This window comes from Rhinoderma darwinii, chromosome 9, assembly GCF_050947455.1.
Source record: "Rhinoderma darwinii isolate aRhiDar2 chromosome 9, aRhiDar2.hap1, whole genome shotgun sequence".
NCBI classification, from domain to species: domain Eukaryota; kingdom Metazoa; phylum Chordata; class Amphibia; order Anura; family Rhinodermatidae; genus Rhinoderma; species Rhinoderma darwinii.
In genome coordinates, this window is record NC_134695.1 from 104492172 (window position 1) to 104519808 (window position 27637).

General features: G+C 40.7%; 1 protein-coding gene across 1 annotated transcript; it reads right to left on the reverse strand.

The window, feature by feature from the left end:
• Positions 1-15972: 15972 nt before the first annotated feature.
• Positions 15973-18139, reverse strand: LOC142660538 (protein kinase C delta type-like). The gene is made up of 2 exons (XM_075837153.1): positions 17007-18139; positions 15973-16182 (listed from the first exon to the last, which is right to left on the reverse strand). The coding sequence occupies exon 1, from the start codon at positions 18081-18083 to the stop codon at positions 17289-17291; it is 795 nt and encodes a 264-aa protein (XP_075693268.1). The 5' UTR covers positions 18084-18139; the 3' UTR covers positions 15973-16182; positions 17007-17288.
• Positions 18140-27637: the final 9498 nt, after the last annotated feature.

The following is a 27637-nucleotide window of genomic DNA, read 5'->3' on the forward strand; positions in this document are numbered from 1 at the left end:
GGAATAGTCACCGCAGGAGCTGGTCACATCAGGGGCAATAGATGGCTTTAAAAAAGGCTTAGATAATTTCCTAGAACTAAAACATACTAGCTCCTACGTGTAGAAATTTTTCCCTTCACTTTCCCCATCCCTTGGTTGAACTTGATGGACATGTGTCTTTTTTCAACCATAGTAACTATCTAACTATGTATTGTCAAACTTATATATGTTTTTTTGCTCTGATCTAAAGGGCCAACAATAAGGTTGTGTATAGAAATAATGAAGACAAAGCCTCTGTAGATGTTTTCATTTTTATTTAATTATGTATTATAGATGTTACCATCACACAATCAAGAAAAATAAAGACTGAAGATGAAGTCTTGTCTATGGGCAGTAGGTGAAGGAGCTGTTTTTTTTCCCAGCAGTTTCCTTCTATCTGCCCATGGTCGGTAAGTGAAAGAGCTGCTTTCTATTTGAGCAGCTTCCTTCTGTGTGTCTATGGTCGATTGGAAAAGGAGCTGTTTTTTGTCAACACAGCTTTCTTCCGTGGTGACCATTGTCGGTAGGAGAAGGAGCTGCTTTCTGTCTCAGCAGCGTCCTTCTATGTGTCTATGGTCAGTAGGAGGTGTTTTCTGTTTCTTCAGCATCCTACTGTCTGACCATTATCGGTAGGAGAAGGAGCTGCTTTCTATCTCAGCAGCTTCCTTCTGTTTGTCTTTGCCACCACATTGGTAGATGAGTTGTCCAGTTGGTTACATAGCAAGTATGGTTGAAAGAAGTCCTTCAATTTCAACCTCTTAATTACTTGCTATAGTGATCCAGAAGAAGGCGAAAAATAACCCCTGAGGACTACTTGTTGGCTTGCCCTTGTATAAGGGGAAAAAATTCCTTCCTGATCCCAAATATGGCGATCGGAATATATCCCTGGATCGTTGGTGCTCAAATCTACTTGGATGTTCAGTGGTGGAAGCTTGGTAAGTTTGTCACAGTCCAGTAAAGATGAAATTCCTCCTCAAAGAGTTGTCTCATCCGGTGGTTGCTGTAAGAAGACATATATAATATGTGCAGATCAGTATCTCATAGAATAAACACATTCCACATCCTGTAATCTTTAGGCTTCGTTCACATCTGCGCTAGGGATCCGTTCCGATGTTCTGTTTGAGCTATCCGTCGGAACAGAGCCCTGACAGACACAAATGGAAACCTTAGGTTTCTGTTTCCATCACCATTGATTTCAATGGTGACGGACCCGGTGCCAATGGTTTCCGTTTGTTTGCGTTGTGCAAGGGTTCCATCATTTGGAGGGAATCAATAGCGTATTCGACTACGCTATTGATTCAGAAAGCTCAGATGGAACGTCAGAACGGAGCCCTAGCGCATATGTGAACGAAGCCTCACAGGGACAGTCAGCTCTTCCTATATAAATTGTATAACTGGGGGCTCTTCAAGTTTTTAGATCACCAGTACTAGTTACTCAAGGATAGTCATAGTATCTTTGTGGCATAGTAAAGCTAATCTCCATTAACCAATTATTTCATATTCTGTCTGCTATGTCATTGGATGGAAGTGGTTATTAGTTTTCGAGCTACACAATGACTATGATCACACATGTGAAATTCGCACAGGCAACTTTGGTGGAACCTTCATTCGACTTAGTCATGCAGGTTTTTTAGATAAGAACCACATTTTAATATTACACAAATGATTTTGCTCAGAGACTAATTTTTCGTTTCTTGTGAATTATAAGAGTTATAAAAGGACTAGAAACTCTATATCATAGCCCTTATATAATAGTTATACCATTTATAGAGTGTATTACAGAGCAATGATAACAATATGGACTTCACTGGTGTTATACTTACAGTGTCTAAATAGAATGGTGGGTGGGTTCTGCAAGATGCAAGCTCGCCGAGTCTACTGAGTGGATGCACAGGTTGGATCTATAGGACGAGGATATTGACAGATGGCTTCATGGAGTTTTGTAGGCATTGCCTAATCCACTGGTGTTAGTGGTGTCAGTACTGTCTATTACAGGAGCTATTTCATGGTATCAGGTAGGTTATGGAATGTAGTAGGAATTTGTAGTTGGAGATTTAGTTCTGCTGGTTTGATCTGGCCATCCACTAGCTTTTTCCATTGACCAGTTACTTTTTGTTCTTCCTGAATGACCGCTTGGTAAATGGTTTGGCCATCCTAGTTCTGGTCTGAGTGATGACAGGATGATAGTGCTTTGACCACTCTGGGCACACAAAGCTGAAATTATTGAAGATCTTCTGGTCTTTGGTTCTTATTCTATTTGGCATTTCAGTATATTCCAGAGTTTGGTTAACATTCAGGTCAACAGAAACTGCCATCAGGCTAGCTGGTGGTGCCATTCTCCTGGCATCCACATTTTCCCAATTGATACTTGAGAAAAATGGATGTTTCTTGATGTCTCCTTTTACTCCCAGCCGCTGAAACTGATCTTTACACAGCAGCCCTTCTAAGATGTTTACTGTGTCAGGAGTTAGATACTTTGGGTAGGGTGGAGCATGGTAGAGGACAGAGCGCTCAATTTCTCTGGGATGTTTTCCAGGAAAAGCTGTCTCTCCTGTAAACAATTGATAAAGAATAACACCAATTGCAAAATAATCTACCTCTCGTCCATGTGCCTGGTCTTTCACCATTTCTGGGGCTGCGTATCCAGGTGTACCTTTACATGTTTCTGTGGTCTTCTTATACACGCCTATTACAGCAAGGCCAAAGTCAGTTATTTTAACATGGCCGTCTGTGGTCAGAAGGATGTTTTCCATCTTCAGGTCCCGGTGTAGAATGCCTTTGTTATGCAGGAACTCTGTGCCACAGACCAATTCTGCTGAGATGAATTGTATTATGGCAGTATCAAGAGGAAAGTTCTTTAGTATGAAAGCATGCAGGTCCCCTCTAGTGGCCAATTCCATCACGTAATAGATAAAGTTGTCGGTGTGGAAGGCAGCCAGGCCATGAATCAAGTAAGGACTTTCATGGGATAGTCTTAAGACATGGCGCTCTACGAAACTGTACCCAACCTCAGTGAAATCCCATTTATCTGACACTTTAAGGGCAATGAATTCTTTGCGGATGATATCTCTTGCCAAGTAAACTTTACCAAAGCCTCCTTCTCCCAGTGTACCGTGGAAAGTAAAGCATTTCAATGATAGGGGTACTGTAGCAGATGCTTCCTCGCCAGACTGGTCAGGTTCCTATAAACAGATGTCACTTTTGGTGGATTTCCTGCCATGGCAAATGCTGCTTTGAGATGTTTTGGTAGACCTTCTGAGCTCCTCTGGTGTCTCCAGTTCTAGAGAGCTGCTGTTACTGCTTGACTTCTCAGATCTACAATCTTCTCTCTTTTCATTGATCTTCAAGCTGTTATTTTTCCCCTTATCATCGCTCTTTTTCTCAGATGTAGATGATACATTGGCTGTTTGTAGGAAAGAAATAAACACATGTTTTATATATATATATATATATATATATATATATATATATATTCGCTGACGGATATTATTCTTTAGGAAAACACATTCATATGTAATCTCATTATGGAATATAAAACCTTTCTCATATTCACTCATAAATAAAATCCAAAATATCGGAATATTGTGTTTTTCCCTATTTTGGCAGTTTTTTTTCCGAAGAAGAGAATTGTTTATTGAAACGGGAAGATAGTACGTGTAAGTTTAGAGGATATGTCTACCGTTGCAACCGTTTTGTGTTTTTTTTTCTTTTGCTCTAATGAATTTAATATACCAAATTAAGAAATTTTGCAACTAGTCGTGATCAATAATATATTGTTTTGTGTCTACAGCTCTTATGCAGACCTACATGTTTCCATGGTTACAGACTACAAACTAATTTTGAGTTATATAAAAAGCTTATAAACAATTTCCATGAACATTCCCCGTTACTTCATGATTTCCTACCTTTATTATTGATGTGACTGGGCCCTGGGATCCCACAGGAACTTCTTTTTTCTTTGATGGGACTTGTCCTTCTCCATTTTAATGCAGCAATCCTTGCCCATGATTTCTTTAAGCGGGCAAATAATTTGATCTTTCCGCTTCTCTTGGCTTTCTCTACCTTCTCCACTCCCTCCTCTCCATCTTCTCTGATCTTTATTTCTCCATCATCTCCTACTTTACTCTCCAGATTCTCTTCTCCTTCATTTGTTTTTTCTCCATCCTGTCCACCATAGTACTGACTGTACAGGTCTTCCATGCTGTGGATCAAGTCATGAATTTGTTGGTATTCTTTTAGTATTTCCTGTTCCCCAAAACTGTCTGTCACCAGTTCTGTCTCCTTGTCATCGGTCTTGATGCTTTGATTTTTCTCGATGTCATCATGTCCACCATAGTACTGGATGTACAGGTCTTCCAAGCTGTGGATCAGGTCATGAATTTGTTGGTATTCTTCTAGTATATGTTGTTCTCCAAAACTGTCTGTGACCAGTTCTGTCTCCTTGTCATCGGTCTTGATGCTTTGATTTTCCTCCATGTCATCGTGTCCACCATAGTACTGGATATACAGGTCTTCCAAGCTGTGGATCAGGTCATTAATTTTTTGGTATTCTTCGAGAATATGCTGTTCCCCAAAATTCTCTGTCTCCAGTTCTGTCTCCTTGTCAGCAGTCTTGATGCTTTTATTTTCCTCCATGTCATCCTGCTTTTCTTTAGATGACACGTTGACTGTGTAAAGAAGAAATGCATAGACATAGAATAAATCACATAATAAAACATGAAGCCCTCTCTATGAACCAGAAGGGAAAGCCGCTCTATAAGCTGTCCATGTAATACATGGTTCGTCATTTATCTAAGTGGCTGCTATGTAATACTACATTTCATCTGCAGGGAAAATGTTTGGATGGCCGCAATTTCCACTGGAAAAATTATCTTTAATGATCAATGATCAATGATCTTTAATGATAATGATCAACGCAGTAAAAATAAAAAACAATGGAGGAATTGTGATTTTTTTTTTCAATTACATCCCACATTATTTGTTTTTTTCTAAATTACTTAATACATTTTATGTTACATCAAATTGTGGCATTAAAAAATACAACTCGTCCGGCAAAAAAAAAAAAATGCACTCAAACGGCTATGTCGAAAGAAAAATAAAAATGTTGTGTCTCTTGGAAGGCGGGGAGGAAAAAATAAAAATTGGCTTGGTCCTTAAGAGGTGAAATGGTAAATGCTCTCTCCCTTAGCAACCAATCGGATTCCTTTGCCCTAGTTTTGATAAATTTTCCCCAATACATCTAGGATTTAGTTTTGGAAACCTAATAACAATAACTAAAACCTTGTATTATAAAAAATTATTATAGTAAATCTTCATGTACATTCACATTCCTTTCAAATTTTTAAACCCCATATTCTAGGTATTGCCGCAACCCCCATTGCCCACAAAACCACCAATTTTGGGGATACATTTTCATAAGCCCCACTCCTTTGAGGTCCATTTTGGGGAATAATGGTAATTACATGTTGTCTTACCTTTGCTGTCCACCATGTTAATGCCGCTGGGTCCTGGGAGTTCTGAACTTGTCTTTTTTTGGATGGAAGTCCTCCTCCCCTTATGTCCAGCAATTCTCGCCCAGGTTTTTTGCAGGCGAGCTAAGAACCGGATGATTCTTGGTTTCTTAGCTTTACTTGGCTTCTTCTGGCCATCATCTCCACCATTCTTCTCTTTTTGTTCTCCTTCTTTTCTCTCCTCCTTCTCTCCTTCTTTCCCTAAATTATTTCTCTTCTTTTTTGCCTTCATTTTGTCAAAGGCTAAGAGATATAACTGAAATCGAAATTCGCAGGGGGCGCTCACACGTGTCTCTGCTGGCTGCAGTGAGTGAATGCAAAGTTTCTTACCTGTACATTTGTGAAAGTAGCCATATGATGTCATCTGCCATTGTGATGTCATCAACTTGTGATGTCTTGAGGCAGTTGATGACATCACAATGCCTCCAACACTGTGTGTGTGTATGTATATATATATATATATATATATATATATACATACATATATAAATACATATATATGTGTGTGTATATATATATACATATATATATATATATATATATATATATATATATATATAAAAAATCTATACATATATTTGCATCTATCTACCTATCTATATATATATATCTATATTTAGTTATATATATTTTTAGAGAGAGAGGAAATAAAGAGATATTGAATATACTGTATATGGATTAGATTTATATATATAATATACAATGCCCCCAACACTGTGTTTGTGTATATATAGTCTTAGAGAGAGAGAAAATAAAGAGATATTGAATATACTGTGTATAGATTAGATTTATATACATAATATACAATGCCCCAACACTGAAAAGACTCTAACTACGTAACTATATATATATATATATATATATATATATATATATACACTACCGTTCAAAAGTTTAGGGTCACTTAGAAATTTCCTTATCTTTGCAAGAAAAGCACAGTTTTTTTCAATGAAGATAACATTAAATTAATCAGAAATACATTCTATACATTGTTAATGTGCTAAATGACTATTCTAGCTGCAAACGTCTGGTTTTTAATGCAATATCTACATAGGTGTATAGAGGCCCATTTCCAGCAACCATCACTCCAGTGTTCTAATGGTACATTGTGTTTGCTAACTGTGTTAGAAGGCTAATGGATGATTAGAAAACACTTGAAAACCCTTGTGCAATTATGTTAGCACCGCTGTAAAGAGTTTTTCTGTTTAGAGGAGCTATAAAACTGACCTTCCTTTGAGCTAGTTGAGAATCTGGAGCATTACATTTGTGGGTTCGATTAAACTCTCAAAATGGCTAGAAAAAGAGAGCTTTCATGTGAAACTCGACAGTCTATTCTTGTTCTTAGAAATGAAGGCTATTCCATGCGAGAAATTGTCAAGAAACTGAAGATTTCCTACAACGTGTGTACTACTCCCTTCAGAGGACAGCACAAACAGGCTCTAACCAGAGTAGAAAGAGAAGTATGAAGCCCCGCTGCACAACTGAGCAACAAGACAAGTACATTAGAGTCTCTAGTTTGAGAAATAGACGCCTCACAGGTCCTCAACTGGCAGCTTTATTAACCCCTTAGTGACCACTAATACGCCTTTTAACGTCATTCACTACTGGGCTTTAGGCTAGGCTGACGCCTTTCACGTCAGCCTAGTCTAAGTCCTGCATGGGTGTCTCGTGCAGGCAGGAGCCGGGGCTCTGCTGTCTGATGACAGCTGAGCTCCTGCTCCAACGCCCGCGATCGAAGTTTAATTCGATCGCGGCCGTTTAACCCGTTAAATGCCGCCGTCAATAGCGACTGCGGCATTTAACTTTGTTTACAGAGGGAGTGCGCTCCCTCTGTCACCCATCGGCGGCCCGCGAATGCAATCGCGGGTCTCCGATGGGGTGTCATGGCAGCCGGGGGACTGATAAAAGCCCCTAGGTCTGCCCTGGACATATGCCTGTTAGGACGCGCCGGAGGCACGTCCTAACAGATTGCCTGTCAGATTTACACTGATAGGCAATAATGCTCTGGTATACGAAGTATACCAGAGCATTATAGCAGCGATCGGAACATTCACTACTGGGCTTTAGGCTAGGCTGACGCCTTTTCATGTCAGCCTAGTCTAAGTCCTGCACGGGTGTCTCGTGCAGGCAGGAGCCGGGGCTCTGCTGTCTGATGACAGCTGAGCTCCTGCTCCAACGCCCGCGATCGAAGTTTAATTCGATCGCGGCCGTTTAACCCGTTAAATGCCGCCGTCAATAGCGACCGCGGCATTTAACTTTGTTTACAGAGGGAGTGCGCTCCCTCTGTCACCCATCGGCGGCCCGCGAATGCAATCGCGGGTCTCCGATGGGGTGTCATGGCAGCCGGGGGACTGATAAAAGCCCCCAGGTCTGCCCTGGACATATGCCTGTTAGGACGCGCCGGAGGCATGTCCTAACAGATTGCCTGTCAGATTTACACTGACAGGCAATAATGCTCTGGTATACGAAGTATACCAGAGCATTATAGCAGCGATCGGAACATCGCACAGTAAAGTCCCCTAGTGGGACTAATAAAATCAATCATCAAAGTGAAATAAAGATTATTAATAAAAAGTACAGTAAAAAAATAAATAAAACCATTTTTTTCCATAAAAAGTGGTTTTATTTAGTAAAAGTGTAAAAAAAAAAAAAAAGTACACATATGTGGTATCGCCGCGACCGTAATGACTCCATTAATAAAGTTAATATGTAATTTAAACCGCAAAGTGAACACCGTAAAAAAAAACGCAAAAAACTATGGCGAAATTGCAATTTTTTTCCATTGCCCCCCAAAAAAGTCATAATAAAAATGAATCAATAAGTCCCATGTACCCCAAAACAGTACCATTCAAAACTACGTCTTGTCCCGCAGAAAACAAGCCCAAAAAATCACTACATTGCTGGAAAAATAAAAAAATTACGGCTCTTGGAAAGCGACGATGCAAAAACAAATAATTTTAGTTCAAAAGTGTTTTTATTGTGCAAAAGTCGTAAAACATAAAAAAAACCTCCACATATGTGGTATCGCCGTAATCGTACCGACCCATAGAATAAAGGTCACATGTTAATTACGTCGCACAGTGAACGGCGTCAATTTAAAAACGCATAGAACAATGGCGGAATTTCAGTTTTTTTTTATAATCCCCCCAAAAAGGTTAATAAAAGTTAATATAAAAATTATATGTACCCAAAAATGGTGCCATTAAAAAGCACAACTAATCCCGCAAAAAACAAGTCCTCATACAGCTATGTAGACGAAAAAATAAAAACGTTATAGCTCTTTGAATGCGACTATAGAAAAACGAATAAAATAGCTTGGTCATTAAGGCCTAAAATGGGCTGGTCACTAAGGGGTTAAATAGTACCCGCAAAACGCCAGTGTCAACGTCTACAGTGAAGAGGCGACTCCGGGATGCTGGCCTTCAGGACAGAGTGGCAAAGAAAAAGCCATATCTGAGACTGGCTAATAAAATGAAAAGATTAATATGGGCAAAAGCACACAGACATTGGACAGAGGAAGATTGGAAAAAAGTGTTATAGACAGACGAATCGAAGTTTGAGGTGTTTGGATCACACAGAAGAACATTTGTGAGACGCAGAACAACTGAAAAGATGCTGGAAGAGTGCCTGACGCCATCTGTCAAGCATGGTGGAGGTAATGTGATGGTCTGGGGTTGCTTTGGTGCTGGTAAAGTGGGAGATTTGTACAAGGTAAAAGGGATTTTGAATAAGGAAGGCTATCACTCCATTTTACAATGCCATGCCATACCCTGTGGACAGCGCTTGATTGGAGCCAATTTGATCCTACAACAGGACAATGACCCAAAGCACACCTCCAAATTATGCAAGAACTATTTAGGGAAGAAGCAGGCAGCTGGTATTCTATCTGTAATGGAGTGGCCAGCGCAGTCACCAGATCTCAACCCCATAGAGCTGTTGTGGGAGCAGATTGACCGTATGGTACGCATGAAGTGCCCATCAAGCCAATCCAACATGTGGGAGGGGCTTCTGGAAGCATGGGGTGAAATTTCTCCCGATTACCTCAGCAAATTAACAGCTAGAATGCCAAAGGTCTGCAATGCTGTAATTGCTGCAAATGGAGCATTCTTTGATGAAAGCAAAGTTTGAAGGAGAAAATTATTATTTCAAATAAAAATCATTATTTCTAACCTTGTCAATGTCTTGACTATATTTTCTAGGCATTTTGCAACTCATTTGATAAATATAAGTGTGAATTTTCATGGAAAACACAAAATTGTTTGGGTGACCCCAAACTTTTGAACGGTAGTGTATGTATATGAATATATAACAAAGTAGGGGGGATATTAAATGGGGTACTGGGGTGATCAAAAGGCTTATTTTCTTTCACTTTTATAGAGGTAAAGCACACAGCTCCGATCGCCTCACAAATCTGACAGGAATGAGGAGAACGGAGCTGTTTGCCCTGCCTCCCTGCCTTTACATGCTGTGATTGGTCAGTCAGATTTGACTGACCTATCACAGTGATCACCGTACGGGGACCACTGTGATTGGTCCCCTGATGGCTCCCTGTCACGATCAGCTGTCTACTACAGCTGTTGCCAGGGATTTATCACTGTGTGTTTACACACAGTGACAGTTAAAGTGAATGACGAATATATCCGTCACTCGTCACTAAGGGGTTAAATCTGGTATCTATTTATTTTGGGTTTTTTCATGGGTTCGAATTTCTTTTGGTGCCTGAATCTAAATGCAGATTCAATGATCCTGACAGTGGAAGGCATTCCCAAAACAATCCCACATTGAAAACAGTACAAAATCAATGATCTAGAAACAGGATTTGTGCCAGCATCTCCTCTCCTGCGCCACTGTCTTGCTTGGTTCTTCTTTCTTCTCTCTACTGTCTTCTGTGGCGGGCAACATGTAGGAGTTAATTGCACAACATCAATATCATGAAGCACCTCACCAAGGAGTGACAGCCCAACATGGTGCCGCTGAATTGGTTACTTTCCAATCCAGATGCATGGCTCAGGGCAGAATGCAGAGGGTAAGGTTCTACTTCCTGCTTTTCCACACCGCCTGATTGGTCAGAGCCCAATGTGGCAGTGCAGACTGAGCAGGACCAGGCATCACGTGAGTCCAGTAGAGGGTCAGCATGCTTTGCATTATATGTTGAGAATGCTGTCCTGGTGCCAGTATGTCTGGCAGAAGAGGCAGGGGAGTATTGGCCCTACAAAACCAAATAAAAAACTATTTATTTTACAACATTGTCTTTCTAAAGACCCCCACTACTATACAGAAAGCCCCTCTTATTACACTATAGAACAATTATTTATTAATTGCAGGCTATAGAGACTTAACATTACACTGGGAGCATTTATTGTTTTACACTGGTCCATGCAGCTTCTCTGTGTCTACGAGATACATGTATAGCCTTCAATCGCTGCACCTTTATATAGACTGGGAAGAACTAATGTCAAATAATGGTACAAATGATAAATGGAAGATTTTAAAATCTACTTTGGATAATTATAGTGCAACATTTATTCATATAGGTAACAAGTATAAACAACTAAAATTAAACCCCCACATGGCTTACACCTTTTGTAAAAAGGGCAATATATGACAAAAAAAGGGAATTTGAAAAATACTAATCTTTTATGAAGAGGTGAGCAGAAGCCTAGACAGAGGGGCCGCTGTGGATATAGTGTTTTTGGACTTTGCAAAGGCATTTGACACTGTCCCTCATAGACGTCTAATGGGTAAATGAAGGACTATAGGTTTAGAAAGTATAGTTTGTAATTGGATTGAGAATTAGCTCAAGGACCGTATCCAGAGAGTTGTGGTCAATGATTCCTACTCTGAATGGTCCCCAGTTATAAGTGGTCTACCCAGTGGCGGATTAAGTAGACCATAGGCCGTGGGCTGTTCCACAAACTTGGGCCCCCCTTCCCCACTGCCGCTCTGCCGTGTCTATAGTGAACACCACCTTTCTGTGTGAGCATTTGCAAATGAGTGTTATGATTCCCCTTGTCAAAGGGTTGTGTCCCGACATACTGACAGTCTCCAACTATCGCTGACAGTATAACACTGTGTAGGGACACATCCTCTTGACAATGGAAATGGTAACAAACATTTGTCTATTAGTCCTGGGTACACAAAGATATGTAGAATACAAGGATTTCCTAAAACAGATATGTCAGGAGAGGGGACAGATCCGCTATAGATCCAGTGACTCACAGGTGATGACTTCTCTGATGGAAGTAATTTTCTTTTCTTCTCCATCTGACGCAGACCATTATGGCGACTTCTCCTGATGAGACATCTTTGCCCATCACTTCTACAGCCATTTCCAGGCTCTATAGAAACACAAAAATTTAGACACCAAGGCCCAGGACCATACATTAAAGGGGTTGTCCGGGCACAGACTTTTTTTTATACTGATGACCTATTGATGTGCCCGGGCAACCCCTTTTACTTAGACTAATACATTTGGACCCCAGACTAGATCATAGACCACATACAGACCCAGACCTTTTAAACTATTACAGTCCCCAGACCAGACCCCCCTAAACAAATACAGACCCCAGAACAAGCACCCTAAATAAATACAGACCTCAGACAGGACCCCTAAATACAGACCCCAGACCTGACCCCCTTAATACAGACCCCTAGACCCCCTAAACTAATACAGACCCCTAAATAAAGACCCCTAAACTAATACAGACCCTAGACCAAGCCCCCTAAATACAGACCCCCATAAACTAATACAGACCCCTAAATACAGACCCCAGACCTCAAACTAATACAGACACCCTAAATACAGACCCCAAGCCTGACTGCCTTAAGTAATACAGACCCCAGACCAGACCCCCTAATCTAATACAGACCCCAGACCAGACCCCTAACTAAAGACCCCTAAACTAATAGACACTAGAACAGGCCCCCTAAATAGACCCCATAATCCAATACAGACCCCCAGACCAGACCCCATAAATACAGACCCCAAACGAATACAAACCCCCTAAATACAGACCCCTTAAACTAACACAGACCCCTAAATATACAGACCCTAAACCCCTTAAACTGATAAAGACCCCCTAAATACAGACCACAGACCCCCTTAACCCCTTAATGAGCAGTTTTTCCATCGTCGCATTCCAAGAGCTAGAACTTTTTTATTTTTGCGTCGACATAGCTGTATAAGGTCTTATTTTTTGCGGGACAAGTTGTATTTTTTAATAGCACCATTTTGAGGTACATATTATTTATTGATTAACTTTTATTAACTTTTTTTGGGGGGGGAATAGAAAAAAATCTGAAATTTCGCCACTCTTTTTTGCGTCCTAAATCTATGCCGTTTACCGTGTGCTATAAATAACACAATAACTTTATTCAGCGGGTTGTTATGATTGCAACAATACCAAATTTGTATAGTTTTTGTATGTTTTACTACTTCTACACAGTAAAAACGCTTGTTTTTCAAAATTATTTGTTTTTGTGTCTCCATATTTGAAGAGCCGTAACGTTTTTATTTTTGCGCCGATGCAGTTGTATGAGGGCTTTTTTTTTGCGGGACAACTTGTAGTTTTTATTGGTACCATTTTGGAGTAGATGCGACTTTTTGATCACTTTTTAATCACATTTTTTTAAAGTCAGGATTCACAGAAAACAGCAATTTTTCCATCTTTTTTTATTTCATTTTTTATGGCGTTCACCGTGCGGGTTAAGTAATGTAATAGCTTTATAGTCGGGGTCGTTACGGACGCGGCGATACCAAACATGTGTAACTTTTTTACATTATTTTGTTTTTTTAATACTAAAGCAGTTTGTAAGGGGAAAAAGTGGGTTTTTCATTTTTTTTTCACATTTTTTTTAATTAACTTTATTAAACTTTTTTTTTACTTTTTTACTAGTCCCACTAGGGGACTTTAATATGCGATTCTGCGATCGCTATTATAATACACTGCAATACTTCTGTATTGCAGTGTATTATGCCTGTCCGTTTAAAACGGACAGGCATCTGCTAGGTCATGCCTGGGGCATGATCTAGCAGGCATTCATTACAGGCAGACCTGGGGGCCTTTATTAGGCCCCCGGCTGCCATGGGAGACACAGACAGTCGGCGATCGTATCGCCGGGTGTCGGTGGGAGAGAGAGGGAGCTCCCTCCCTCTCTCCAAAACCACTCAGATGCGGTGCTCGCTATTGAGCACCGCATCTGAGGGGTTAAACGGGTGAGATCGATACCAATATCGATCTCACCCGGCAGAGCAGGGACGCTCCCAGCCCTCAGCTACCTCTGGCAGCTGAGAGCAGGGAGATTTGACAGCTCCCTGCTCTGTTTACTTATTCCGATGCCGCGACGTAAAAAGTCTATGGCATCGGAATAAGGCCCGTTAGTGACCGATGTAAAAAGACTATGGGCCGGTCACTAACGGGTTAAACTAATACAGACAGCAAACCTCCTAAATACAGACCAGACCCCCTAAATAAAGTCCCCAAACCAGACCCCCTAAATACAGACCCCACACTAGACCCCCTAAATACAGTCCCCGTAAACAAATCCATCCCCTTATACTTACATAGCAGCTCACCTCAGTCTTCTCTGTGGAATTTTGCTGCTGCTCATGGACCTGCGGTCATGTAACCAGCAGGTCTCTAAACAGTAATAAGAACTTCAGAGATGAGGTCATGTGACCTTATGTCTAAAGGTCCTTTTGCAGGACATAAACAATGAAGTTTCGGTGCGGTTTTTGCCGCGATTCACGGCAAAAACACGACAAAACGTCATTATACTTTGGCCGGCCATGGGCCCCCGGAAGCCTCGGGCCTCGGGCGGCCGCTCAAAACGCCCTATGATGATCCGCCATTGGGTTTACCCCAGGGTTCCGGGCTAGGACCACTATTATTCAACTTATTTATTAATGATATAGAGGATGGGATTAATAGCACTATTTCTATTTTTGCAGATGACACCAAGCTATGTAGTATTGTTAAATCTATGGAAGATGTTCAAAAATTGCAAGCGGATTTAAACAAACTAAGTATTTGGGCGTCCACTTGGCAAATTAAGTTGATTGTAGATAAATGTAAAGTTATGCACTGGGTACCAACAATTTGCATGCATCATATGTCCTTGGGGGAGCTACACTGGGGGAGTCACTTGTTGACAAGGATCTGGGTGTACTTGTAGATCATAAACTAAATAACAGCATCCAATGTCAATCAGCTGCTTCAAAGGCCAGCAAGATATTGTTGTGTATTAAAAGAGACATGGACTCACGGGACAGGGATATAATATTACCACTTTACAGAGAATATGCAGTTCAGTTCTGGGCTCCAGTTCATAGAAAGGAACCCCTGGAGTTGGAAAAAATACAAAGAAGTGCAACGAAGCTAATAAGGGGCATGGAGAATCTAAGTTATGAGGAAAGATTAAAAGAATTAAACCTATTTAGCCTTGAAAAAAGACGACTAAGGGGGGGACATGATTAACTTATATAAATATATTAATGGCATATACAAAAAATATTGTGAGATCCTGTTCTATGTAAAACCCCCTCAAAAAACAAGCGGCCACTCCCTCCGTCTGGAGAAAAAAGGTTCAACCTGCAGAGGTGACAAGCCTTCTTTACTGTGAGAACTGTGAATCTATGGAATAGTCACCGCAGGAGCTGGTCACATCAGGGACAGTAGATGGCTTTAAAAAAGGCTTAGATAATTTCCTAGAACTAAAACATACTAGCTCCTACGTGTAGAAATTTTTCCCTTCACTTTCCCCATCCCTTGGTTGAACTTGATGGACATGTGTCTTTTTTCAACCATAGTAACTATCTAACTATGTATTGTCAAACTTATATATGTTTTTTTGCTCTGATCTAAAGGGCCAACAATAAGGTTGTGTATAGAAATAATGAAGACAAAGCCTCTGTAGATGTTTTCATTTTTATTTAATTATGCATTATAGATGTTACCATCACACAATCAAGAAAAATAAAGACTGAAGATGAAGTCTTGTCTATGGGCAGTAGGTGAAGGAGCTGTCTTCTTTTTTAGCAGTTTCCTTCTATCTGCCCATGGTCGGTAAGTGAAAGAGCTGCTTTCTATTTGAGCAGCTTCCTTCTGTGTGTCTATGGTCGATTGGAAAAGGAGCTGTTTTTTGTCAACACAGCTTTCTTCCGTGGTGACCATTGTCGGTAGGAGAAGGAGCTGCTTTCTGTCTCAGCAGCGTCCTTCTATGTGTCTATGGTCAGTAGGAGGTGTTTTCTGTTTCTTCAGCATCCTACTGTCTGACCATTATCGGTAGGAGAAGGAGCTGCTTTCTATCTCAGCAGCTTCCTTCTGTTTGTCTTTGCCACCACATTGGTAGATGAGTTGTCCAGTTGGTTACATAGCAAGTATGGTTGAAAGAAGTCCTTCAATTTCAACCTCTTAATTACTTGCTATGGTGATCCAGAGGAAGGCGAAAAATAACCTCTGAGGACTACTTGTTGGCTTGTCCTTGTATAAGGGGAAAAAATTCCTTCCTGATCCCAAATATGGCGATCGGAATATATCCCTGGATCGTTGGTGCTCAAATCTACTTGGATGTTCAGTGGTGGAAGCTTGGTAAGTTTGTCACAGTCCGGTAAAGATGAAATTCCTCTTCAAAGAGTTGTCTCATCCGGTGGTTGCTGTAAGAAGACATATATAATATGTGCAGATCAGTATCTCACAGAATAAACACATTCCACATCCTGTAATCTTTAGGCTTCGTTCACATCTGCGCTAGGGATCCGTTCCGATGTTCTGTCTGAGCTATCCGTCGGAACGGAGCCCTGACAGACACAAATGGAAACCTTAGGTTTCTGTTTCCATCACCATTGATTTCAATGGTGACGGATCCGGTGCCAATGGTTTCCGTTTGTTTGCGTTGTGCAAGGGTTCCGTCATTTGGATGGAATCAATAGCGTATTCGACTACGCTATTGATTCAGAAAGCTCAGATGGAACGTCAGAACGGAGCCCTAGCGCATATGTGAACGAAGCCTCACAGGGACAGTCAGCTCTTCACATATAAATTGTATAACTGAGGGCTTTTCAAGTATTATAGATGACCAGTACTAGTTACTCAAGGATAGTCATAGTATCTTTGTGGCATAGTAAAGCTAATCTCCATTAACCAATTATTTCATATTCTGTCTGTTATGTCATTGGATGGAAGTGGTTATTAGTTTTCGAGCTACACAATGACTATGATCACACATGTGAAATTCGCACAGGCAACTTTGGTGGAACCTTCATTCGACTTAGTCATGCAGGTTTTTTTGATAAGAACCACATTTTAATATTACACAAATGATTTTGCTCAGAGACTAATTTTTCGTTTCTTGTGAATTATAAGAGTTATAAAAGGACTAGAAACTCTATATCAATGCCCTTATATAATAGTTATACCATTTATAGAGTGTATTACAGAGCAATGATAACAATATGGACTTCACTGGTGTTATACTTACAGTGTCTAAATAGAATGGTTGGTGGGTTCTGCAAGATGCAAGCTCGCCGAGTCTACTGAGTAGATGCACAGGTTGGATCTATAGGACGAGGATATTGACAGATGGCTTCATGGAGTTTTGTAGGCATTGCCTAATCCACTGGTGTTAGTGGTGGCAGTGCTGCCTATTACAGGAGCTATTTCATGATATCAGGTAGGTTATGGAATGTAGTAGGAATTTGTAGATGGAGATTTAGTTCTGCTGGTTTGATCTGGCCATCCACTAGCTTTTTCCATTGACCAGTTACTTTTTGTTCTTCCTGAATGACCGCTTGGTAAATGGTTTGGCCATCCTAGTTCTGGTCTGAGTGATGACAGGATGATAGTGCTTTGACCACTCTGGGCACACAAAGCTGAAATTATTGAAGATCTTCTGGTCTTTGGTTCTTATTCTATTTGGCATTTCAGTATATTCCAGAGTTTGGTTAAAATTCAGGTCAACAGAAACTGCCATCAGGCTCGCTGGTGGTGCCATTCTCCTGGCATCCACATTTTCCCAATTAATACTTGAGAAAAATGGATGTTTCTTGAAGTCTCCTTTTACTCCCAGCCGCTGAAACTGATCTTTACACAGCAGCCCTTCTAAGATGTTTACTGTGTCAGGAGTTAGATACTTTGGGTAGGGTGGAGCATGGTAGAGGACAGAGCGCTCAATTTCTCTGGGATGTTTTCCAGGAAAAGCTGTCTCTCCTGTAAACAATTGATAAAGAATAACACCAATTGCAAAAAAATCTACCCCTCGTCCATGTGCCTGGTCTTTCACCATTTCTGGGGCTGCGTATCCAGGTGTACCTTTACATGTTTCTGTGGTCTTCTTAAACACGCCTGTTACAGCAAGGCCAAAGTCAGTTATTTTGACATGGCCGTCTGTGGTCAGAAGGATGTTTTCCATCTTCAGGTCCCGGTGTAGAATGCCTTTGTTATGCAGGAACTCTGTGCCACAGACCACTTCTGCTGAGATGAATTGTATTATGGCAGTATCAAGAGGAAAGTTCTTTAGTATGAAAGCATGCAGGTCCCCTCTAGTGGCCAATTCCATCACGTAATAGATAAAGTTGTCGGTGTGGAAGGCAGCCAGGCCATGAATCAAGTAAGGACTTTCATGGGATAGTCTTAAGACATGGCGCTCTACGAAACTGTACCCAACCTCAGTGAAGTCCCGTTTATCTGACACTTTAAGGGCAATGAATTCTTTGCGGATGATATCTCTTGCCAAGTAAACTTTACCAAAGCCTCCTTCTCCCAGTGTACCGTGGAAAGTAAAGCATTTCAATGATAGGGGTACTGTAGCAGATGCTTCCTCGCCAGACTGGTCAGGTTCCTTTACACAGATGTCACTTTTGGTGGATTTCCTGCCATGGCAAATGCTGCTTTGAGATGTTTTGGTAGACCTTCTGAGCTCCTCTGGTGTCTCCAGTTCTAGAGAGCTGCTGTTACTGCTTGACTTCTCAGATCTACAATCTTCTCTCTTTTCATTGATCTTCAAGCTGTTATTTTTCCCCTTATCATCTCTCTTTTTCTCAGATGTAGCTGATACATTGGCTGCTTGTAGGAAAGAAATAAACACATGTTTTATATATATATATATATATATATATATATATATATATATTCGCTGACGGATATTATTCTTTAAGAAAACACATTCATATGTAATCTCATTATTGAATATAAAACCTTTCTCATATTCACTCATAAATAAAATCCAAAATATCGGAATATTGTGTTTTTCCCTATTTTGGCAGTTTTTTTTCCGAAGAAGAGAATTGTTTATTGAAACGGGAAGATAGTACGTGTAAGTCTAGAGGATATGTCTACCGTTGCAACCGTTTTGTGTTTTTTTTCTTTTGCTCTAATGAATTTAATATACCAAATTAAGAAATTTTGCAACTAGTCGTGATCAAAAATATATTGTTTTGTGTGTACAGCTCTTATGCAGACCTACATGTTTCCATGGTTACAGACTACAAACTAATTTTGAGTTATATAAAAAGCTTATAAACAATTCCCATGAACATTCCCCGTTACTTCATGATTTCCTACCTTTATTATTGATGTGACTGGGCCCTGGGATCCCACAGGAACTTCTTTTTTCTTTGATGGGACTTGTCCTTCTCCATTTTAATGCAGCAATCCTTGCCCATGATTTCTTTAAGCGGGCAAATAATTTGATCTTTCCGCTTCTCTTGGCTTTCTCTACCTTTTCCAATCCCTCCTCTCCATCTTCTCTGATCTTTATTTCTCCATCATCTCCTACTTTACTCTCCAGATTCTCTTCTCCTTCATTTGTTTTTTCTCCATCCTGTCCACCATAGTACTGGCTGTACAGGTCTTCCATGCTGTGGATCAGGTCATGAATTTGTTGGTATTCTTTTAGTATTTCCTGTTCCCCAAAACTGTCTGTCACCAGTCCTGTCACCTTGTCATCGGTCTTGATGCTTTGATTTTTCTCGATGTCATCATGTCCACCATAGTACTGGATGTACAGGTCTTCCAAGCTGTGGATCAGGTCATGAATTTGTTGGTGTTCTTCTAGTATATGTTGTTCTCCAAAACTGTCTGTCACCAGTTCTGTCTCCTTGTCATCGGTCTTGATGCTTTGATTTTCCTTCATGTCATCGTGTCCACCATAGTACTGGATATACAGGTCTTCCAAGCTGTGGATCAGGTCATGAATTTGTTGGTATTCTTCGAGAATATGCTGTCCCCCAAAATTCTTTGTCTCCAGTTCTGTCTCCTTGTCAGCAGTCTTGATGCATTTATTTTCCTCCATGTCATCCTGCTTTTCTTTAGATGACACGTTGACTGTGTAAAGAAGAAATGCATAGACATAGAATAAGTCACATAATAAAACATGAAGCCCTCTCTATGAACCAGAAGGGAAAGCTGCTCTATAAGCTGTCCATGTAATACATGGTTCGTCATTTATCTAAGTGGCTGCTATGTAATACTACATTTCATCTGCAGGGAAAATGTCTGGATGGCCGCGATTTCCACTGGAAAAATTATCTTTAATGATCAATGATCAATGATCTTTAATGATAATGATCAACGCAGTAAAAATAAAAAACAATGGAGGAATTGTGATTTTTTTTTTCAATTACATCCCACATTATTTGTTTTTTTCTAAATTACTTAATACATTTTATGTTACATCAAATTGTGGCATTAAAAAATACAACTCGTCCAGCAAAAAAAAAAAAATGCACTCAAACGGCTATGTCGAAGGAAAAATAAAAATGTTGTGTCTCTTGGAAGGCGGGGAGGAAAAAATAAAAATTGGCTTGGTCCTTAAGAGGTGAAATGGTAAATGCTCTCTCCCATAGCAACCAATCGGATTCCTTTGCACTAGTTTTGATAAATTTTCCCCAATACATCTAGGATTTAGTTTTGGAAACCTAATAACAATAACTAAAACCTTGTATTATAAAAAAATATTATAGTAAATCTTCATGTACATTCACATTCCTTTCAAATTTTTAAACCCCATATTCTAGGTATTGCCGCAACCCCCATTGCCCACAAAACCACCAATTTTGGGGATACATTTTCATAAGCCCCACTCCTTTGAGGTCCATTTTGGGGAATAATGGTAATTACATGTTGTCTCACCTTTGCTGTCCACCATGTTAATGCCGCTGGGTCCTGGGAGTTCTGAACTTGTCTTTTTTTGAATGGAAGTCCTCCTCCCCTTATGTCCAGCAATTCTCGCCCAGGTTTTTTGCAGGCGAGCTAAGAACCGGATGATTCTTGGTTTCTTAGCTTTACTTGGCTTCTTCTGGCCATCATCTCCACCATTCTTCTCTTTTTGTTCTCCTTCTTTTCTCTCCTCCTTCTCTCCTTCTTTCTCTAAATTATTTCTCTTCTTTTTTGCCTTCATTTTGTCAAAGGCTAAGAGATATAACTGAAATCGAAATTCGCAGGGGGCGCTCACACGTGTCTCTGCTGGCTGCAGTGAGTGAATGCAAAGTTTCTTACCTGTACATTTGTGAAAGTAGCCATATGATGTCATCTGCCATTGTGATGTCATCAACTTGTGATGTCTTGAGGCAGTTGATGACATCACAATGCCTCCAACACAGTGTGTGTGTGTATGTATATATATATATATATATATATATATATATACATACATATATAAATACATATATATGTGTGTGTATATATATATACATATATATATATATATATATATATATATATATATATATATATAAAATCTATACATATATTTGCATCTATCTACCTATCTATATATATCTATATTTAGTTATATATATTTTTAGAGAGAGAGGAAATAAAGAGATATTGAATATACTGTATATGGATTAGATTTATATATATAATATACAATGCCCCCAACACTGTGTTTGTGTATATATAGTCTTAGAGAGAGAGAAAATAAAGAGATATTGAATATACTTTATATAGATTAGATTTATATACATAATATACAATGCCCCAACACTGAAAAGACTCTAACTACGTAACTATATATATATATATATATATATATATATATATATATACACTACCGTTCAAAAGTTTAGGGTCACTTAGAAATTTCCTTATCTTTGCAAGAAAAGCACAGTTTTTTTCAATGAAGATAACATTAAATTAATCAGAAATACATTCTATACATTGTTAATGTGCTAAATGACTATTCTAGCTGCAAACGTCTGGTTTTTAATGCAATATCTACATAGGTGTATAGAGGCCCATTTCCAGCAACCATCACTCCAGTGTTCTAATGGTACATTGTGTTTGCTAACTGTGTTAGAAGGCTAATGGATGATTAGAAAACACTTGAAAACCCTTGTGCAATTATGTTAGCACCGCTGTAAAGAGTTTTTCTGTTTAGAGGAGCTATAAAACTGACCTTCCTTTGAGCTAGTTGAGAATCTGGAGCATTACATTTGTGGGTTCGATTAAACTCTCAAAATGGCTAGAAAAAGAGAGCTTTCATGTGAAACTCGACAGTCTATTCTTGTTCTTAGAAATGAAGGCTATTCCATGCGAGAAATTGCCAAGAAACTGAAGATTTCCTACAACGTGTGTACTACTCCCTTCAGAGGACAGCACAAACAGGCTCTAACCAGAGTAGAAAGAGAAGTATGAAGCCCCGCTGCACAACTGAGCAACAAGACAAGTACATTAGAGTCTCTAGTTTGAGAAATAGACGCCTCACAGGTCCTCAACTGGCAGCTTCATTAAATAGTACCCGCAAAACGCCAGTGTCAACGTCTACAGTGAAGAGGCGACTCCGGGATGCTGGCCTTCAGGACAGAGTGGCAAAGAAAAAGCCATATCTGAGACTGGCTAATAAAATGAAAAGATTAATATGGGCAAAAGCACACAGACATTGGACAGAGGAAGATTGGAAAAAAGTGTTATAGACAGACGAATCGAAGTTTGAGGTGTTTGGATCACACAGAAGAACATTTGTGAGACGCAGAACAACTGAAAAGATGCTGGAAGAGTGCCTGACGCCATCTGTCAAGCATGGTGGAGGTAATGTGATGGTCTGGGGTTGCTTTGGTGCTGGTAAAGTGGGAGATTTGTACAAGGTAAAAGGGATTTTGAATAAGGAAAGCTATCACTCCATTTTACAATGCCATGCCATACCCTGTGGACAGCGCTTGATTGGAGCCAATTTGATCCTACAACAGGAAAATGACCCAAAGCACACCTCCAAATTATGCAAGAACTATTTAGGGAAGAAGCAGGCAGCTGGTATTCTATCTGTAATGGAGTGGCCAGCACAGTCACCAGATCTCAACCCCATAGAGCTGTTGTGGGAGCAGATTGACTGTATGGTACGCAAGAAGTGCCCATCAAGCCAATCCAACTTGTGGGAGGGGCTTCTGGAAGCATGGGGTGAAATTTCTCCCGATTACCTCAGCAAATTAACAGCTAGAATGCCAAAGGTCTGCAATGCTGTAATTGCTGCAAATGGAGCATTCTTTGATGAAAGCAAAGTTTGAAGGAGAAAATTATTATTTCAAATAAAAATCATTATTTCTAACCTTGTCAATGTCTTGACTATATTTTCTAGTCATTTTGCAACTCATTTGATAAATATAAGTGTGAATTTTCATGGAAAACACAAAATTGTTTGGGTGACCCCAAACTTTTGAACGGTAGTGTATGTATATGAATATATATATATATATATATATATATATATATATATATATATATATATATATATTAGCACAAAGTAGGGGGGATATTAAATGGGGTACTGGGGTGATCAAAAGGCTTATTTTCTTTCACTTTTATAGAGGTAAAGCACACAGCTCCGATCGCCTCACAAATCTGACAGGAATGAGGAGAACGGAGCTGTTTGCCCTGCCTCCCTGCCTTTACATGCTGTGATTGGTCAGTCAGATTTGACTGACCTATCACAGTGATCACCGTACGGGGACCACTGTGATTGGTCCCCTGATGGCTCCCTGTCACGATCAGCTGTCTACTACAGCTGTTGCCAGGGATTTATCACTGTGTGTTTACACAAAGTGACAGTTAAAGTGAATGACGAATATATCCGTCACTCGTCATTAAAGGGGTTAAATCTGGTATCTATTTATTTTGGGTTTTTTCATGGGTTCGAATTTCTTTTGGTGCCTGAATCTAAATGCAGATTCAATGATCCTGACAGTGGAAGGCATTCCCAAAACAATCCCACATTGAAAACAGTACAAAATCAATGATCTAGAAACAGGATTTGTGCCAGCATCTCCTCTCCTGCGCCACTGTCTTGCTTGGTTCTTCTTTCTTCTCTCTACTGTTTTCTGTGGCGGGCAACATGTAGGAGTTAATTGCACAACATCAATATCATGAAGCACCTCACCAAGGAGTGACAGCCCAACATGGTGCCGCTGAATTGGTTACTTTCCAATCCAGATGCATGGCTCAGGGCAGAATGCAAAGGGTAAGGTTCTACTTCCTGCTTTTCCGCACCGCCTGATTGGTCAGAGCCCAATGTGGCAGTGCAGACTGAGCAGGACCAGGCATCACGTGAGTCCAGTAGAGGGTCAGCATGCTTTGCATTATATGTTGAGAATGCTGTCCTGGTGCCAGTATGTCTGGCAGAAGAGGCAGGGGAGTATTGGCCCTACAAAACCAAATAAAAAACTATTTATTTTACAACATTGTCTTTCTAAAGACCCCCACTACTATACAGAAAGCTCCTCTTATTACACTATAGAACAATTATTTATTAATTGCAGGCTATAGAGACTTAACATTACACTGGGAGCATTTATTGTTTTACACTGGTCCATGCAGCTTCTCTGTGTCTACGAGATACATGTATAGCCTTCAATTGCTGCACCTGTATATAGACTGGGAAGAACTAATGTCAAATAATGGTACAAATGATAAATGGAAGATTTTAAAATCTACTTTGGATAATTATAGTGCAACATTTATTCATATAGGTAACAAGTATAAACAACTAAAATTAAACCACCACATGGCTTACACCTTTTGTAAAAAGGGCAATATATGACAAAAAAAGGGCATTTGAAAAATACTAATCTTTTATGAAGAGGTGAGCAGAAGCCTAGACAGAGGGGCCGCTGTGGATATAGTGTTTTTGGACTTTGCAAAGGCATTTGACACTGTCCCTCATAGACGTCTAATGGGTAAATGAAGGACTATAGGTTTAGAAAGTATAGTTTGTAATTGGATTGAGAATTGGCTCAAGGATCGTATCCAGAGAGTTGTGGTCAATGATTCCTACTCTGAATGGTCCCCAGTTATAAGTGGTCTACCCAGTGGCGGATTAAGTAGACCATAGGCCGTAGGCTGTTCCGCAAACTTGGGCCCCCCTTCCGCACTGCCGCTCTGCCGTGTCTATAGTGAACACCACCTTTATGGTGACTTCTCCTGATGAGACATCTTTGCCCATCACTAGACACCAAGGCCCAGGACCATACATTAAAGGGGTTGTCTGGGCACAGACTTTTTTTATACTGATGACCTATCGACAGGGCCGGCCTTAGGGTAGATGTCGCCCCGTGCGAAATTATCTTTCGGCGCCCCACGCCATTATAAAAAATGCCCCATAAAAAAAGCATAATTCCTCCCCACAGTATAATGCCCTATATAGTACCCCCACACAGTGTAATGCCCCTTTAGTGCCCCACACACAGTATAATAATAATATTTAATAATGTAATATATTATAACGCCTTCAAGGACACAGTATTTTGTTCTCTAATTGTGCCCACACAGTGTTATGCCCCCTAAGTGCCACACACATTATATTGCCCCCTGTAGTGCCCCTGCACAGTATGATGTCCGCTTAGTGGCATCCACAGAGTATAATGCCCCCACAGCCCCCCTTGTAGAAAATGCCCCCTGTAGATTGTGCCATACAGCCTCCCTGTAGACAGTGCCATAATCCCCCACCTCCTCCTTATAGACAGTGCCATACAGCCCCCATCTGCCCCTTGTAGAGTGTCATACAGCCCCACCTCCCTCTTGTGCACAGTGCCCCCCACCGCCCCCTTGTAGACAGTCATACAGCACCCACCTTCCCCTTGTAGAAAGTAACATACAGCCCCCACATCCCCCTTGTAGAGAGTGACATACAGCCCCCACATCCCCCTTGTAGACAGTGCCATACTGCCCCCCACCTCCACCTGACAGGATCCTTGCGCAGGCCGACTTGATCCAGAGATGTCATCACGCCGACTGCGCAGGGATCCTGTCCCTGCGCCTCATAGGCTGCAGGCGCCTCTGTAGTCTGCTACAGAGTTTCCCAACCTTTTCGGACTTGAGCCACCCCTGGAAGAAAAAAATTCCTCAGGGCCCCCTACCAAAAATTGTTTAGAGAAAGACAGAAATTAGATAAAAATAAGCACTACATTCTTAGGGTATGTTCACACAGCGTTTTTTGTAAGGCAGAAAAAAATCTGCTTTTGAATTGACAGCGTTATTTGATGGGGTTTTTTTTTTGCAGTTTTTTTTAAGCCGTTGAAGCGAATGCAAAAGACACAGCAAAAAAAGCTCCAAACAAGCGCCACAGCTATTTTCTTCCTACTATTAATTTAAATTGGAGGTCAGAGGTGGAAACCACTTGAAGACCATCAGCCCCCCCCACTCACAGTGAAATAACCATCAGCCCCTCCACTCATAGTAAAATGACCATCATCCCCTCCACTCACAGTAAAATGACCATCAGCCTCCCCACTCACAGTAAAATAACCATCAGCCCCCACTCACAGTAAAATGACCATCAGCCGCCCACTCACAGTAAAATGACCATCAGCCCCTCCACACAAAGTAAAATGACCATCAGCCCCTCCACTCACAGTAAAACAACCATCAGCCCCCCCACTCACAGTAAAACAACCATCAGCCCCCCACTCACAATAAAACGACCATCAGCCCCCCACTCACAGTAAAATGACCATCAGCCCGCCACTCACAGATGCCCCCTGTAGATATTACCACACATCCCCCTGTAGATAGTGTCACACAGCCCCCTTGTAGGTCGTGCCACACAGCCCCCTTATAGGTCGTGCCACACAGCCCCCTTGTAGGTCGTGCCACACAGCCCCCTTGTAGGTCATTCCACACAGCCCCCTTGTAGGTCGTGCCACACAGCCCCCTGTAGGTCATGCCACACAGCCCCCTGTAGGTTGTGCCACACAGCCCCCTTGTAGGTAGTGCCACAAATCCCCCTTGCTGCACAGCCCCCTTGTAGGTAGTGCCACACAGCCCCCTGTAGGTAGTGCCACACAGCCCTCTTGTAGGTAGTGCCACAAGGCCCCCTTGTAGGTAGTGCCACACAGCCCTTTTGTAGTTCGTGCCACACAGCCCCCTGTAGGTCATACCACACAGCCCCCTGTAGTTCGTGCAACACAGCCCCTTTGTAGGTAGTAGGGATGTCACGATACCTGAATTTGAACTTCGATACCGATACTTCGTGTAGTATTGCGATTTCGATACCAAAACGATACTTTGCCAACAGTAATAAAAAAAAAAAGTTCTTCGATTTTCTGATGTGAGGCGCGAGGTGTGATGCTGAATTTAACCTCCATTTGCCTCACATTAATAGTAATTAACCCCATCATGTTTCTCAGTCATAATGGGTTAATGTGTGAGGTACATGATGGGGTTAATTACTATTAATGTGAGGCACATGGAGGTTAAATTCATCACACCTTGTGCCTCACATTAATAAGTGAAAGAAGTTTTTATTTTTTATTTTTTACAGCGTACACATCATAAATGACGCAATTTTTTTTTTGTGAAGGTTACTACGGCCGCGCCAATACCGAATGTGTGTATATTTTATGTATTGAGACTTATTTGAATGTTTATTGTAAAAAAAAGGCGTATGTGCATTTTTTAAAATGTAACATTACTTTATGTTTTTACTTTATTTTTAAACTTTAATATACTGCCATATATCAGATATATGCCAGTACATTAGCCTGTGTATGTATAGTACACAGGCAGTTGTTAGGACATACCTAAGTATGCCCTAACAACAGGAAATATGGTAATACAGCCCTGGGGTCCTTCAATAGACCCTGGGCTGTCAGCCCATATATGGTATGGCCCTCAATCGCGTCA

What these genes read in the sequence shown, in the direction of transcription:
- LOC142660538 (XM_075837153.1), bottom strand. Translation starts at nt 18,083, where the DNA reads ATGGAATTGGCCACTAGAGGGGACCTGCATGCTTTCATACTAAAGAAC.